Genomic DNA, 17,035 nt, shown 5'->3' with positions numbered 1-17,035 from the left:
AATCTGAGGTCAATTACAGGCATTGATAGATGCTTGGTCTCCAGATGATGTCACTAGTTTGGGAGGTAGGAGATAGGGACTACAAGAAGTAAACCATTGTGGGTACATCTTTGTCTCTTCCTCTCTCTGCCTTTTGTCTACCATGATGCGATTGTTCCACCATGCTCTCTGTGCCTGGTGGACTGAAACCTTTGGAGCTATGAGCTAAGCAAATCTTTTCTCCTTTTAAGTTGTTTATGTCAGACATTTTGTCCCAGCAACTGAGAAAGGTAACTAACACACATCACACAGGTGCTTCCAATTTCACGTTCACGGTGCATGTGATCTCACACACACAGTGACCAACGGCATGAGCCTGAATGGGGGTGCCAGACAGTCACATCTGGGTTCCTTGGGTGGTTGCAGGTATCAGAAGGGCTGTACTTTAAGCCTGTAGCTGTTCCTGGAGACAGCCAGGTCACCATGCTATAGGACACAGGAAATACATGATCCAAGATGTAATCACTAGAAAGATGAAAACATCCTCAGAAAAAGCAGAAAGAAGAGAACAAGGATCTCTCTGATTAAAGCAGAGAGGGAGTGAGTGAGCCACGGCTGAGAGTCCACTGCTCAGCAAAAGATGCTCTGGATGCCAGATCTACATCAACTGCAGTGCAAGCATTTACAGCAATGGGTCTCTAGTGGTCTCATGTTTAGGCCAATGACTCCAGCTTGTTCTTGTCTAAGGAGCAGGATAGTCCAGAGACCTTCACTTGCAGTTGGGAGAAAGGAGTTAAGCACAAATAGCCTTGGGAAAGTCACGAAAGCACATTCAAGCTAAGTGTAAATGACTCACAGATCATTTTCTATTTTTATGGTGGTAAGGCGCTTTAGAACACAATGTACTAATGAACTAAAGGGTCTGTAAGGTGTGTACTTGAAGTACAGAGGTTACAGAGCAGGAAGCTAATGATGGCCAAGACAAATCCTTTGTTTCCCACCTTGCAGCCCTCGCCATTGCAGCCTACGGTGGGAATGGGAACAAAGACAGGTCATGTGTGGAGGCATTATACTCCCCCCTGCTATGATGGTACACAGTGGAGAGAAGACACAGATCAAAGAGATACAGAGTGCTCACTCCAAACCAGACACAGAACTGTATCTAATACAGCATCTCCAGGCCATAGGAAAACTGGTGTTAGTGGTCGGGAAGAAGGACCTCTCCATGTAACGGTCAAGACCAGATGGTCCCAGTGCAGTGCTCACTAGTCTACAACTTAGGGGGCCTCTGGAAGCCTCTAGAGCTTAGTTTTGCCATTTGCAATAGAGATAAAATAACCCATCCGGCGTGTACTGTGAAGCTGGCAGGAAGGCTTATGGGCAGGAAGTTGGAGTTGTGTGTTGTGACTAGCTACGAACATAGCCTCCAGAATCAGAACACATGACACATCCCAAGGGATGCAAGATAAACTATTTGTTCTTCATTTCCTCATCTGCAAAATGAAATACATGTACTTAGCTCATAAGATTAGTCCTATGATTAATTAAAATAATGCATGTAGAGAATTAAGCATGGTACTTATTGCATTAGCTACTAAAAACTGTAAGTAAAATCTAGGGTATTGTGTAGGTATTCCGTACACTGAAGATAAACTGTTTGCTGCAAGAGTCTGGAGCCTTTTTTGATAGTTACAACCCAGTTTTATCAATGTAAACACGGTCATTTCCCTCTGCTCACATAGGGAGTACTAAGTCTGATTAGGAACACTTGCTTAGTGAACGCCGAGCTGCCATGAGGCCTAACATTTAGTTCTAGCTCTCAATTATTTGGTTCTAATGGCATCGGAATCACCAGATTCCAGATTTTGTTGGGTGACAAAGTTTCCTTTACACTCCATAAAAAAGCTAAAACTGGTGTGCTGGCTGCACTTTCAAGGTCTATTAGGACCAAGAGTCGCTACAATTGTGTGTCTGTTGGTACAGAATTCATAGAAAAATCAACTTTGTATGACAAAGAAACACTGAGCAAGACAAAGCAATATTACTTTAGGTATATTTTCAAATCATGTGGTTTGAGAATAAAGACACTGTTGTCATTTTCTTCTTCTCAAACTAAATAAGTGACTTGACATAGGCAAATCACTAGTAATAGAAGCTAGAAATTACACAACGACAAGAACTGATGGCACTAACTATTGGTGAACAGTATCCTCATAGAACTTAATGCACTTCCCCTTCAAGTGAGAGGACTGAAGTTCAGATCTTCAGAGCCCATGAAAGTGCAAGGTAGATGGCTCACTTGTAATTCCAGTCCCAAAAGATGGCGATGGGCTCTCAGAGCAAATTGGCTAGTCAGAGAGCCATACTGGTGGACTCTGGTTTCCAATGAGATTCTGCCTCCTCAATGAAGGGAGATTCCCACAATCTATTTTCAGCTTCCACACATATAAACATTTGCACACACAGGCAAACACTCACACATATATGCATACATTACATGCATAACACATAGTATTTGCACTATGGTTGTTTCTCACGGACACTCTTCCAGGCTAAAGTGTTTTCCAACAAATGAAAATGGGACAGGTGCATTTTGTTTGCTTTGGTGGCCATGTTGATGACCAAACTCAAGGCCTCCTGCATGTTGGCCAGCGAGGTACCACTGAGTACTCTCTAGCCTTGGTGCTCCTGAGAGGATCTGTGAAGCACAGGCTGGTCTCAAACTTGTCATCCTCTTGCCTCAGTCTTCCAAGTTCAGGGACTGAAGGTGATGTCAACATTCCTAGCTCCAGATGCATTTTTTAAAAACAAGAGATAAACAAAACATACTTAAAAGCAACCTTTTAGCATCTTGTGCATCACTCATTTCTATGTGTACAATGGTCCCAATACACTTTTTAAAATGCCAACCTTGCAGACTGCACAAGGGGAATTCATAGTCTTGGAATGCCTTTAGGAAGATGAAGTTAGAATTTATAAATAAAGTTCTTTTTCAAGGGGGTGGTATCTCAAGAACTGTCAAGTCCATAACTTTGTCATTGTAGAAAGGATACTAAAAGGTAGCCAGGCAGTGGTGTTGCACACCTTTAATCCTAGCACTTGGAAGGCAGAGGCAGGTGGATCTCTGAGTTCGAGACCAGCCTAGTCTACAGACTGAGTTCCAGGACAGGCTCCAAAAGCTACACAGGGAAATCCTGTCTCTAAAAATAAAATAAAAAAAAAAAAACAAAGTCACAAAAGTAGTGGTGGGTTAAGAGGAGAAGCAATGGAGAGCTTTCTGTTAAGGGAAAAAAACAGCAGCTCAACAAAAAGTCTTAAAATTGGAAGTGCTCCATTTTTAAAATGGCAGGAAAACAGAAGATCCACAAACTTCCTAACTCATCAAACCCTGTTAAATCTCCAGCTGGGAAGGGTGAAGTGTGTAATGTATATATTTAAACTCAGCCGTGACACTGAGCAAGACAACCAAAGTTTCAGTTTAATGAAGTTATTTTCATTTTGTTACTACCATATCCATCACTAGGCACTACCATTTAGCCTGGTATAAAGTAAGCAGACTTCCTCTGTGTGAGAACTGGAAGAGAAGTAAATGCCCTCTCACTGCTTTGTGGCAAGATCAAAGCTTCTGGATTCTGTCGTCACAAAGTAAGAGATTAAAGCCGAGATATTAAAAGCAGTGCAGGATTAGTAACATCACCCAGCTACCAAAATGTCAGATGGCAAAAGTATCCTATCACTGCTTTATCCCTCTGCCTTTCTTTTCTCAGTGCTTCCCTGTGACTGCCCTTGTGTAGACCAGAGGGTAACTTTGTTACATTATGGTGCTCCCAACCATTCCTTTATCTATACAGGATGCCCAACAGCCTAGAACTTCCCAAGTATTGTGGGTTGGCTGGAGTCTCAGGGACTCGTCTCCAGCTCCTCCAAGCCTGGTTGTTTTTTAACCTGTGTTGGGGATTGGAACTCAGCTCTTTATGCTTGCAAGGTGAAGACTCTGCCAACTGAGCTATCCCCCCAGGCCCCCTTGCCCACATACAGATTTTTTAAGAGTGGAAATATAATTGCTGTTGTGTTACAGCTGTAGAAATGATTGTAAGGTACAGGCAAGCCAATAATCTGTCTCTGGCAGTAATATATAATGGTACATACACCATTTGGGGACAAATGAGAAGAAAACTGAGGGATTTATGATCTTTAAGAATTTTCAAATTAAGTTAGGCATATTAGCATATACCTTTAATCCCAGCACTCAGGAGGCAGAGACAGGATGATCTCTATGACAGCCTGGTCTACAGAGTGAGTTCCATGATGATCAGGGCTACTTAGTGAGACCCCATCAAACAACAACAACAAAATAGAATTTTAAATTAAATGTCATTACTTAGAAGGCAATTGTGTTCACATTTAATGGTAAGCCAGAGCCAGCCAGGACTTGAGCCCGAGCCAGGACTAATTTGTCAAGGGACAGTGCTGCAAGAGAAAGTGAACAGGTTTTAGAGCAAGGAGAGAGAAAACCACCCACCTCTGCCAGCCAAAAGCCTTGTGCAAGCACTACCTCAGCCAGACCCAGACACTGGTACTAATGAGCACCTGAAGGCCTTATGTTGAGAGGCTGCATCTGCCTGTGGAAGGAATGCTAGTTTTCAGTAGCTAGCACTCTAAATGTAGGCAACTGTACTGTCTTGTCAACTCTCAGATATACTACTTAATTCTATCTGGACATATATGTACCTGTGTAGGCTCCGACAGTGTCTTCTCAATGCAGTCAGTGTGGATAAGATAGGTTTCCTAGTGAAGGTAACCGGATGCTTTTCTTAAAACATCTAACCTTGAGTCCACCCCACAAAATAAAGCCTTGGTTAGAGTAGTGCTCATAAAAAAAGTGAACCTAGCTCCTCAGACATTAAACATTATCCACAGAAGAGAATTGCTTTTCAAAGAGATTGTTTATACTGGGAAGAAAAGATCTCCACTTCTAATTATGAATGATGTATTGGTGAAAGCAAACAAGGGCCTGAGAGGCCCTTCCACGAGCATCCTCATGTGCGGTTTGCAAGGCTGCAAAGGATGGGGAAATGCCTGGGGTAGTACTGCGGACATTATGTGAATTCTAAAACTATTAAAATGAAACTCTCTCTTAAGACACCCAAGGAAACAGTATTAAAATACACATTGCTTAGGTTTGGGGAGGTGGACAGACACAGAATTACAAAAAAGGTTAAAGGACACAATCCTAACCCAGATGATGATCACTGTGTTGACACCTACCCCACCAGTGTTCTTCCAGAAACCACTGACAGAAACACTACACTTCCTTCAGTGCATCTGGTTGCCCTGACTAATATCAAGTAGACTTGAGGGGCAATCACTTGGAAACTGTCTCAGGAAGATAGGGCAACTTGACAGAATTGAGACAATTCTGTGGGCAATGCCACATCACGAAGAGTCCCGAAAACAGCAAACCTGTTTTCATTTAGAATGAGTAAGACCAACCAAACTGGTTTTGGCCTCCCTGTTTAACTTCTAGCAAAACAAAACAAAACAACGACAACAAAAAAAAATGTAGTTCCATCCAGCAACAAAAGAGAAAAACTGAATTTGCAGCAGGACCAGTTCTTGTGACTACCAAACCTCATCTATTTTTTATCTCCATCCTTTAGGTCTGAAATGAACTCCCTGAAGCAGCATCAGACTTTGTGCCAAGTGACTAGGATATAAACATCCTTTTGGTTGTTCAGCAAGACATATGCTCTAAAGAAAACTGGGCTCAAAACAGGCACGTGGGTTTCTATAGAATTAGGGAGAACCCTCCATCTTGTGAGCCTTGTCTGAGCTCTGTCTCCACCATGATAATGGCAATCCGCCGTTCCCATGATCCTTCACACTAATGAACTGCTATAAATTTGGTTTGGCTGCTCCAGAGATTGCACTCAGCTTCTGGGCAATGCTGAGGATGCACCCTAGATTCTAACCTCACCTTTTACAAGGTGTACTCAGCATTGTGGGCGATTTCCATGGGAGGTTGTTCTATTTAAAGAACTACTCTTCCAGCACAATACAAAAAAAGTCATTTATGAAGGTACAGGAGACACAGCAAGTGCTATGTTTACACAAGCCTAACGTCAAAGCCTCCCTTCCACACTCACGGTGTGGATGAGACCAAGAGGGGCCATCTGTAAGAAGGGAAATGATACCATGAAGTAGCCACAGCAATGGAAGATCACACATTCTTAATGAGCATGAAGTCTCATATGGATGCTGAGAGGTCAGACAGGCAAGGTGTGGTTCCCTGACTGAATGTGTTCAGGGTAAGGGGAAGGCTGAACCAGAGCAGTCGTCTCCGTACATTCTGTTCCTGACCTTAAACACGGGTACCAATTCCCTTCTTAATCAAATTTACTAAAATTGTATTTTCCATAGACAAAAGCCCAGAATGTACAAATGCAAAATGTACAAATGCAATATCACAATTGCTTTCATTTTTAATTTGCAGGCAGCCAGACCCACAATCCTTGAAATGGCTTAAACTTAAAAATAGAAATGACAACATAAAATTTATAATGTTGATTTTCCAATTAAATCCTCAGAAATGGCAAAAAAAAAAAAAATTAAATGTCATCTACAAAACAGCCAAATCTTGGCTTGTAAAGTATCTTTTAAAGGATGCTTTAACTGAAAAAATAATAAAGCTGTCATAATTGTGTAGCAGCCTAGATTAGGTGGTCAGTCTGATGTACAGGATGAAGACCAAGTCACTGTTTCTGCCAGGGATAACACTTACAAGGAGAAAACATGACTGCTACAGAATCAGATACTTCCTAATATTCTGGGCTTGTTTAATAACAAATGTCCAGTCTCCACAGTAAATAAGATGTTAAGTGGAGGGTAGTCAATACATATTGGTTGAATAAACACAGAAAAAGAGGATTTATATACAGTGTTTGTGAAACTGCCAGCTATGTATACATTGTTACTAAGTACACAGGTAGTCTTTGTTTTAAATTTGAAGGTCAAAGACTAAAGAAAGACATTGTCCGGACTTTTCAGGCAGAGAAGAAAAGCAGGTTAAGAGTGATTTTAACTCATGTGGCTTCAGGAGGTATAGAGGAAGCAGGGGTCAGTGGAGATGAACTTGGGGTCCAGGTGATGGAGCACAGCTCTTAGCTACGGCTAGCCCACAGTGTGGATTCTCTCATCCCAGCTTCATAGTCAACCTCTGAGGTAAATACTTGTTATTCGTTGAGGAGAGGTGACAGCTGGTCAATGCCAGCCTAGGGGGCACAGGAAGGAGCCTTTGTTCTTTCTCACCTCCAGCTTCTGGAATTACTAGGGAAGGCACTGTGCAGTGCGCCCTGACAACGCACAATCCAGAGCAATCTGAAAAATGCAGGCAGACAACTCAAGAAGAATTAAGGTCCAGGCACTCCAAAGTTTTTATTTTTGCCTAAAAAGGCTATAGAAACCTTATCTCAATACAAGCCTAACATCTTGATAATGCTGATGCATCACATATTGGCACAAATTTTATAGTAATTGAGTAGGTTAGAAAAACATTCAGGAAATACTTTAATGCGGCATGAAAATGAGATAAACTGTGATGCATCCATACTTATTTACAGTCAGTACAAGACAATATTAGGAATTCAGACAGCTTGTCTGTGAGCACTAGCTGAATAGTGTGTTCACTGAACTTGCTCTAGCTTTTTGTGGCTGTGTTCAGACAGTTCATTTTTCAAAGGTTCCTTTTTCTAATGAATGGCTTTGTGCTTTCGGTTTTGGTGAGAACCAATCTCAAGCAATGCAAACAATAGCTATAGAATGCACAGTTAAGTTAAATGGCCAATGAAAAAGATTCCATCATAAACATCTAAATATTGAAATATATTGTGGTTTGCTTCCAATCTATTATTTTAAAATCTAAATCATTACCTATTTCATGTAATAACAATAAAATCCTTATTTGTTTAGACTAGGCACACATAAAAGTTTACAAGTTTAAAAACTGAACAAGAATTGTCATGTTTTTCCAACAATGAAGATATTTTAGAAAGGTCTTCATAATTCAAATATCTGAGATAGTTATGTGACTTCCAAAGATATTAATGCCCGCCTGTGCTGTGAGGACACACACTCTTTACTACCAGATTCAGCATTGGCCAATTTAAGAAATATTTTTAAAATATTTTCACTTTAATATTTTTAAAGTGTATATATACTTTGGTAATGTCATGCAGCTAATCTAAATTTGTAGTAAGTCGGCATTTAATTCATTGCCATTTTTTCTATAATTAGACAATTTATGGTTCTACAAAAGAATAAAGTATGTTAGATGCATTGGTTCTCAGGACACAAGATTTTATACTGATGCAGGTTTGTGGGATCATAGGAGGAAAGGAACCAGACTCACGTGAAGTGGAGAGATTTTACCAAACAGGTGTTGGCAGGGTCAGAGCGCATTAGCAGATGCTAAGAACCCACAGACTGACAGACCTCCTGGCCTTGGGCAGAAGACGGAAGGAAGTGTGCTCCCAGAACACACTGGTACCCACTGGATGATCTACCAAGAATGCAGGCTGATTCCCCAGTTTCTTTCCCACCCACTTCTGATCTCTGGGGTATCTTTCGTGAGCCAGAACCAACTGAAAGTTATAAGAGGTCAGCTGTCCCGGCAAGAGCAGGACAAGGCAGGGTGGCCTAGTGGAGGGGAACACACAGAGGGAGCTCAATCACTTATGCATCTGTCACTGAGGTCTGACACGGGAGAACCAAGCAGGTGCCTCTGACTTAATCTGCAATAAGTCTGCTAGGAAAAGCATTTGGAAATGCTCCCTTTTCAAAGGAATGTTTTAAAAAATAAGTATCTTCATGTTTCTGCATTCTCCATCCTTAAAGATCTACTCAGTTTCTTCAGGTTCAATGATCTCTTTCTCAAAGGCTCATCTGAGCTCTCTGAGTCATGGGGAGTCTTCATATAACTGTAAATGAACATACAGTGCAGGAGTTTACCAAAGGCCCTACTAAAACTGGAGAGAACTCTAACAAAATGGCAATCCAGCCAGCCACAATGACAATACCCAACAGCTCTCTCACACATTAAATTTGAAGCATACACTTGGATCATTTGTTGATGTTCTCTCGTTTATAAACTTCATGTGTGCAGTGCGTGTGTATAGGCTTTATCTACCTTCTGATTGCAGGATAAAGGTAAACACATACAAGGAAGGGTCAAAGCCACCATTTTCAAGAAGCCTGCTTAGCACAGCTGGAGGCGAGAGTGAGAAATAGTGTGCACTGCTGGCTGCTGGGCAATACAGAGGCCCGATTTCGTACACCGCTGGCACGCCATGAATGTCTGCTGAATTGGCTAAACCTTCGTTTGTCTCCATAATCAACTACCAAAAACAGCACATAGATACTTCTTGGGGGAAAAAATCCAACTAGTGTTTGAGGAGAGTCATACATATATACATACATACATACGCATGCAAGTGCACACAGACAAATATATGTTCTTTTGAGAGTAGATATGCAGGATCGTATCATGTTTTTTTTTCCTCTGACCTTAGAGGAAATCTCATCTATTTGGAGAAAATCTTCACAAGAAACTCCTACCTGCAAATGCCCCAGCATACTTAAAGCATCATTCTGAAAACTGTGTTGTATCTTTTAATTTGGAAAACAGCCTTTCTTTCTGAACATGGTAAGAAAATGCAGAACGTGGTATAAGAGCCAAGAGCAACTTATATGCATTTTTAATAAAAAAACTAAAAAGCAAAATGTTATAAACCTGGTCTTCACCAAACAAAAGACTTAGTTTATTAAAAGTGTCTAATTACAAAAAAAGAAATTTTTGAAGCATAACCTTTAGGACTAAGTTACATCTAACTTGAGTCTGAACAGGCAACAGGAAGACAAGCTTTGGTGAAAGCTGAAAGACTATTCCATACTTGGAATAACTTAGGATCAGGCCCACAGTGTGCAGGATATCTGTCTCTCAAACCCTGACCTGAAATGGCCTTGGATACCCTCAATGTAACACTCCTCAGAATAAAGGATTCTTCCCTTTTACCTTAAGAAGAAATGAATCAAACCCCAGGGATCAGCACTGACTGGTCTCTGAACCAAGACCACAGAGATGAAATCCTGTTTGGAGTGGAGACTCCATTTTGATGTAACAAAAGCAATGAGTCCTGTGAGAAAACAGGGCCTTTCCTGGATCTGCCCTCTCACTCCCAGGCTGTTCTCCCTGGGGTAGAGTCAGGGGGGCAGGAGCACTATGCCTGTGGAGGTCGGTGTTGCACTTCCTTCTCCAAGCAGACGGGAATTCAGAACACAGCAAGAGGAAACTGCCTCTGAGCTCACCAAAACGCAAGGCCATGCTTACAGTGGGAGGAAAGGATAACAGGAAGTTCGAATTCACTGTGGATAATCTGTAGTTCACTAACTCTTTCTACGATGCTAATTTACAAGCCTCATTTAAGCAGTTTTTTTTTAACACCTTACACCAGAAGGCCCAAATAAGTTAAACCCTATGGGCTGCACAATTCAGCAACAACCAATTCCTTTTATTGCTCCAACTCAATTTTTCATTTGTTTGCGTCATTTGATGAATGTTAAGAAATTTTAGAAATCTATCTTCTGGAAACCTAAAAAATGAAAAGATAAAAACTAATTCCAACAGAGTTTTAAAAAAAAGAATGTTACAATCAACTACTGATATTTACTTGGATCTATCATATGAGGTACATTTTGACTTTAAGGCTAAACCTCAAAACGCACCATGAATAACTAAATTGTTTTGTGTAATGATGGTTCTGAGATTTTAGATGCAAGTATAGACAAAGTGGGGCTGTTTCTTACTAGGACTAAGAAAAAAGCACCCTGTAAAGATTTATATCATATAAGATATGTATGAATATGTAGCCAAAGCTTGAAAGGGAAGCCTAGTATCTGAGTCATTGATCCAATAGTGACAATGGCAAGAGAACCCTAGGCATTTGGCACTGACCAAGTCAAATTTTAGCCAGTTTGAACCGGTGCTGTCACCTGTCCCCAGAATGGCAGTTTTCAACCTGTGGACCGAGACCCCCTCGGGAGGCCAACAACACTTTCACAGGTGGATACCAGATAGCCACATTATGATTCCTAACACCAGCAAAATTACAGTTATAAAGCAGCAATGAAATAATTTTATGGTTGGAGGTCACCACAGCACAAGGAACTGTGTTAAAGGGCAGCAGCACTAGGAAGATTGAGAACCAATGCTCCCGCAGAATCCCGATTCTAAAAGTATGAGAAGCCCAAAATAGTGATTAAGTGTGACATTTCTCGTGACTCTTCCTTCTCAATTACATGGTATCCTTTAGTCACCACGACTCAGGACAACATATCCTTCACAAACGGTACATTAACATTCGTGGTTTTAACACAGTACACAGAAAAGGGACGAGGGAGCTAGGGTATGATGGATCTGAAACCTTACATGGAGACGTGGAGGTCACAGGCCTTCACAGATACTCATCAAAAGAAGGCACAAAGAGGGCGAGGCAGGGAGTGAGTCACGGATTTGGGAATGGTACACCACCTGGCTCTTACAAGTGACCCAGGCTAGAGGTCATGAACCCAAATGCAGCCTTATGAGAATGCCTCAAACTGGACACGGGATGGAAACAGCTACATGTGGGAGGTTCTTGCACTGTTCGCTGGGTCAGGAAAAGAAGAGTTGAGATTTGAAGGCAGGTGGGCCAGCTAATCGTGTCTGCATTACGTACATTCTAGGAAAGCCTGCAGCCTCGAGAAGCACAGGTGAGGATGGGGAGCGTAAATAGAAGGAATCTCTGAGGTGGGGTTGATAGACCAGCAGTGGGCACTGTTCAGGAAAGCCTCGTCGGAGGACAGGCTGGCGACCACCTAGCTGAAGCCAACCTCCCCTGTTTATGTGCTCCACGGAAACAGAATTCTGACCCCCATGTCTTGCTCTTGCTTACACCTGACTGGGCATGACTCAAGCAGGTGCTAGGAGACATCGGAGTGGCTGGCAAAGTCGCTGGTCGCCAGGGTACTGCAAGGCTAGGCTACTGTTCCCGCGGGGTGTTTTCCAGACACCTTTAGGGGTTAGAGCCGCCGCCTCATTATCCAGCTCTCACCTCTTCTTTCTTGCCAGACCATGAGCTGGCAAGGCTTTCTGGGGATTTCTCAGAATCTAGGAGCTGGAAAAAACTATTCCGTTTTCAAGTGAATCTGCAGCTTGTTAGGTTACTCTTCCTCGTGGGGCACTTACAGGCAGGCTTCGGAACAGAGGCGGAGGTCTGCTATTGGGTTTCCTCCCGTATATCTCTAAGTTGCTCCATCCCCCCCCCCCCAAAAAAAAAAAATCTCGAAGAAACAGAGGAGACTGGGGAAGTGGCTAGAAGTGGCTGTCTCGAAATTCCCGGAGGCCACCTTGGCACCAACACCCCGCTGTCTGCATCGCCACACACAGCGAGGTTCCCGCTGTGGGTGGTCGCTGGCTTGCTCCGGCCTTGCACAAGTACCAGCCCCGCCCGCTGCAGTCTGGATTCCACGAGGTCCGCGGCCTTCGGGCCTCGGCCTACCTGTTCCTGCCGCGAGGTGCGGGACCGGCCCACCTCCGCTCCGCCTGTTCTCACTGGGCGAGGATGCATTTTCATGTTGTTTTCGAACACGTGTGCGGTCTAAGTCTACGGGGGTGAGGTACGTTCCCTAGGCTCGAGGGAAAGGCGCTTTTCTAGGCGCGGATACAAAACACGTTCCGAGAACCGAGGAGGAAACTACCCGCTCTTGCTTTGCACGCGGCGTCCGGGAGCGAGGCCCACCTGTGTCGCCCGCACACCTGCTCTCGAGCGAACGAGCTCACGTGTGACCCCGGGTTTCTCAGATGTCCTGCCGGCGCCACGTGCGCCCCCAGGGCCGCCACGCAGGCCCCGCCCCGCACGTACGTGCCCTTAGCCAGCCCGCGGCTGCTGCTGCCCCGCGCGCCCGCGCCCACGGGGGGGCGCTCCTGCCCGCCCCCCGCACTCACGCGGCACCTCCGGGCCGGAGCAAACCTGCACTCGCGACCCGCCGCGCGCCGCCTCCTACCTGAGAGCCCGCGAACAGGGCGCGCAAGAAGGTCGAGGCGGTTGCGGGCAACGCGACCAGGGAGAAGGCTTGGGACGAGCGGCTGCGGTGGACGGTCCGGGCGCGCGCGCGCGCTCCCTCCCTGCTCCCTCCACCGACTCCCGGCCGGAGCCCAGCCCCGCAGCAGCGCGCCGCCCGCCTCGCCGCGCCTAATAACAACGGCGCCCTGGGTCAGGTGGCCGCGCGCGGACCGGGCAGCCATTGGCTCGGCGGGGAGCGCGGTGCGTCGGGATTGGCTGGGAGGCGGGGCCTCGTCGGAGGCGGGGCGGGCCCGCTCAGAGAGGCTGGCTGGGAGGGGCGGGGGCGGGGCCAGGCTTGGTCCGCGCCTTTGTGCCCGGCGCGCGCTCTCTGCCCGCTCCGGCTGCAGCGCCCGCTGCATCAATAATTCAGAGCGGCGGCGGCGGCGGCGGCAGCGGCGAGTGCGGACAGGAGGCGGCGGCAACAGCGGGTACCAGGCAGCAGAGGCTATGCATCCAAGTGCGGCTGGCCGGCCTCGGCACCCCTGAGGCCCGGGCGGGGCTCCGGGTGCACCGCGCGAGGGGACGTTTGTCCTGGAGTCCGAGGGAGAGGCGTAGTGGCCCAGGAGGCGTCGGCGGAGCTGTACACAGAGCTGAGGAGGGGGCTTCGGAGCAGGGCTGGGGAGGGGGGCGGCTGGCTCTGGCAGCCCCCGGGGTGGGGGGCGGGGTGGGCGCCGGCGGCGCGATGCTGGGAGTCGTGGAGCTGCTGCTGTTGGGGGCTGCGTGGCTGGCAGGCCCAGCCCGCGGGCAGAATGAAACAGAGCCCATCGTGCTGGAGGGCAAGTGTCTGGTGGTGTGTGACTCCAACCCCACGTCTGACCCAACGGGCACTGCTCTGGGCATCTCCGTGCGCTCGGGCAGCGCCAAGGTGGCTTTCTCTGCCATCAGGAGCACCAACCATGAGCCGTCCGAGATGAGTAATCGCACCATGATCATCTACTTCGACCAGGTGAGTTCCCCGATCCCTTGCAGCATCCAGAGCGGGTTGGTGAGGGGTGACAGGGAGAGCGTGGAAATCAGATGTGGGATCTTCTCCAAGGGCTCTGCGGAGGCTCGAGGACCACACTCGGACGGACTCCGGTCTACCCCCTTTCGTTCCTGTCTCCTTATAGGTACTAGTGAACATCGGGAACAACTTTGACTCAGAACGGAGCACTTTCATCGCCCCGCGCAAAGGAATCTACAGTTTTAACTTCCACGTGGTGAAAGTCTACAACAGACAGACTATCCAGGTCAGCCGCCACCTGGGGGCTAGGCTCTCAGTAGGGGGTTGCTGGCCGTAGGGGTTTGTCGGAGGCTCTGTGGAAGCGGGAGGCAGCAATCAGCGGCATACGCCCTGGCTGTAGGGGGACAGGTAGCAGGGCCTCAGGGTTCTTTGGCACGCACCGCCCTTTAAGCTGTCCAGGGTTCCTGAGATTCAGTTCTATCTCCAGAGACATTTTTTGGCCTTCACTTTCTGGGCCCTTCTGTAAAGGCTCCTGGTTTCCCTTAGGGACTCCTGGGACTTCCTGTAAGGGTTGTTAGCTCACAGACAGCTAAGGCTTCTGTACGATCTCCTCCACGCCCGCTTTCTAGGCTCAACAATTCGCTGCAGCCCAAAGCCTTTCTGGCAGCTTTTCCGCTTTTCTTCAGCACCGCGGAAGAAATCTCGTTCCCTAATCCTACACCCTTCCTTCGCAGACTTGTTTTTAAACTTGAGTCTGGAAGGGTGGACGGAGAAAAAGGTCGAGGTGGGGATGAAGGAGTAGTGAGTGCTACTTCGAGGTCCAACCGTGTCCAGGCCAGCATCCACCCGCTAGCTAGGTCTCCATGTCCGTGTTAGCTTAGAGCTCCCACAGAGGCAGACAGCGCAACTGGGGACAGGGCGCCTGACCCTAGGCCGACGCCGCTACCGCAAGGGCACAACCAGGCGATGGCGGGCGCAGTAGGATCTGGGGCGGGAACTGAGTGGGTGACTTAGGGACGGAGCTCTAGTGCATTTTCGCAGGTCTCGGAATTCCGGACAGCCTCTCCAGGCCGCTTCTAATCTGCTTCACGCAGCGTCTCCGCTATGCGTCCCCCCCCCCCCACCTCCCCGTGTCCTCGCCACAAACCCTGAGAGAGGCCCAGGATGTGGGTGTTTGTTTTGTAATTCAGGGCGCACGGGGAGCAGAGTTGCCCGGGGCAAGCTGGCGAGAGGCCAAAGGTCTCAGGACACTACGCCTACCTGCGGGTTTATGCCCAGACGTGATTTGCTTGGCGCGCTAGTTTGAGAAGCTGGAGAAAGCCCGACTGCCGCTCAGAGAGGCAGACCCTTCCTCTACCTAGATACGGTGTGGGTCCCCGTTAGAGTCTCCGCAGTGAGCAGCCCAAGCCCCGTTTCGTCCCGCTCGCCTCATGCCCCATCAGTGCCCCCAGGCCTTTGAGGAAGCTAGCCGAGCACCTAGGTTGGCGCTCCCCCGCCGCTTGGGTACCCGCTTAGGTGGCGCTTCTGATGCAGGCCTTTCTCTTTCTCAGGTGAGCCTCATGTTGAATGGGTGGCCGGTGATTTCAGCTTTCGCCGGTGACCAAGACGTGACCCGCGAGGCCGCCAGCAACGGCGTCCTCATCCAGATGGAGAAAGGCGACCGAGCATACCTCAAGCTGGAGCGGGGGAACTTGATGGGGGGCTGGAAGTATTCAACTTTCTCTGGATTCCTCGTGTTCCCCCTCTGACTGGCTCATAACGGGAATGGAGGCAGGAGAAAGGCAGGAGGGGAGTGAGAAAGGCCGAAAATTACCAGGGCGAGGAAGCGGCGCCACCGGAAACTTCCTACGTGTACCTAGCTACAACTGGGCACAAAGGCGCGCGCCGCCCGCGGTCCAACTTCTTCTGCTCCCTTACTAAGAGAAGTAAATTTCGCTTAGCTCTGCACACACTCCCATTTCCAAAAATAAACTCGCCTCCCCCAAGCCAGTCGCAGTAATCGAGGAAGAGACTGCCTTGTCATTGTTCCTTACCCACGTCCATGTCCCCAACAATTAACGAAGTAATGTGAAATGTTTCTCCCTACCCGACCCCCCTGAGCCCTGCCACTTACTGAAACTTAGTATGCCCCCCAGTTTGAAGAGGGGGGGTCAGTTTGTTTTCTGTTTCTGTTTTTGAATGGGGCAGGTAGTTTTTAATATAACAGGTTTTGCTCGTCAAACACTGCGCGAGTTAAGCGGGAGAGACTTGCCCTCAGCTGCTTGTTAGCAGATGAAGGACTCGCCTTCGTGGTGACCGGTTTAACTATACATAAATATGTATATGTATCACTTGTACACGAAGAGCTCTTCCGGGTGGACGCTGGCTGTATTCCGTATTTCTGTCCTGTTCGGAGTGATCGTGAAATCCAAGGCTGCTTGGTGTTTGTTCTCTGATGCTTGTCAATGCTCCGTGTTCTGTGGCTCCGCCAAACGCCAAGGAGGTTCTTCGGGACGCTTCCTCTTCCTCTGTAACATACGTGTGAATAGCCAAAATTTAATTTTGCTTTAATCCAATAAAGTCAAAGTGGGACTTTTATTTTTCTGAAACAGCTTTCTAAACTTCGCATTTTCCGGGTTGCGAGGTTGAGGGCTTGGGCTGCCCAAGATGGGCGGAGAAGAAGGTGACTTGGAAGATGCAACCAGAGAGGCCAGGGCACAAGGGTTTCTTCGCAGAGCCGGTTCTGCGCTTCCTTCCGCAGCAGGCTCCTTCTGCCTTCCCTGTGCACCTTGCTTTGGTAGATCGTGAGAAATCTGACCCAGATTCTGCTAAGCGTGACTGAGGGCCTGGAAGCAGTTCCTTGTCCACCCTCAATTCCAAATGCATCAGGAGTTATTCCCAGGTCTAGGACCCAAACCCGCCTGCCCCGTGTGACAGTGTCCTCACGCCTACTGTCCCTGGATGTCTCCAGCTCTAT

At 47.2% G+C, this 17,035-nt stretch overlaps 1 protein-coding gene and 1 long non-coding RNA gene across 3 annotated transcripts in view; one reads left to right on the top strand and one right to left on the bottom strand.

The window, feature by feature from the left end:
- LOC126487158 (uncharacterized) overlaps window positions 1–13,249 on the bottom strand; it is a 64,632-nt gene extending 51,383 nt beyond the window's left edge. For both annotated transcript variants that reach the window (XR_007588301.1, XR_007588302.1), the window contains exon 1: window positions 13,078–13,249. This is a non-coding gene — a long non-coding RNA (uncharacterized lncRNA). The remainder of the gene's footprint in view (window positions 1–13,077) is intronic.
- A 552-nt stretch (window positions 13,250–13,801) lies between these two features.
- Window positions 13,802–16,656, top strand: Cbln1 (cerebellin 1 precursor). The gene is made up of 3 exons (XM_050119824.1): window positions 13,802–14,082; window positions 14,246–14,365; window positions 15,630–16,656. Exons 1-3 carry the CDS (start codon window positions 13,819–13,821, stop codon window positions 15,825–15,827), a joined length of 582 nt encoding a protein of 193 aa, XP_049975781.1. The 5' UTR covers window positions 13,802–13,818; the 3' UTR covers window positions 15,828–16,656.
- The last annotated feature ends 379 nt before the right edge of the window (window positions 16,657–17,035 follow it).

Source organism: Alexandromys fortis, unplaced genomic scaffold (genome assembly GCF_014885135.2).
Source record: "Alexandromys fortis isolate MF-2015 unplaced genomic scaffold, M_Fortis_MF-2015_v1.1 scaffold_178, whole genome shotgun sequence".
Lineage (NCBI taxonomy): Eukaryota > Metazoa > Chordata > Mammalia > Rodentia > Cricetidae > Alexandromys > Alexandromys fortis.
The sequence above is the reverse complement of the archived record's forward strand: the minus strand, read 5'-3'. Positions and strand labels throughout refer to the sequence as shown.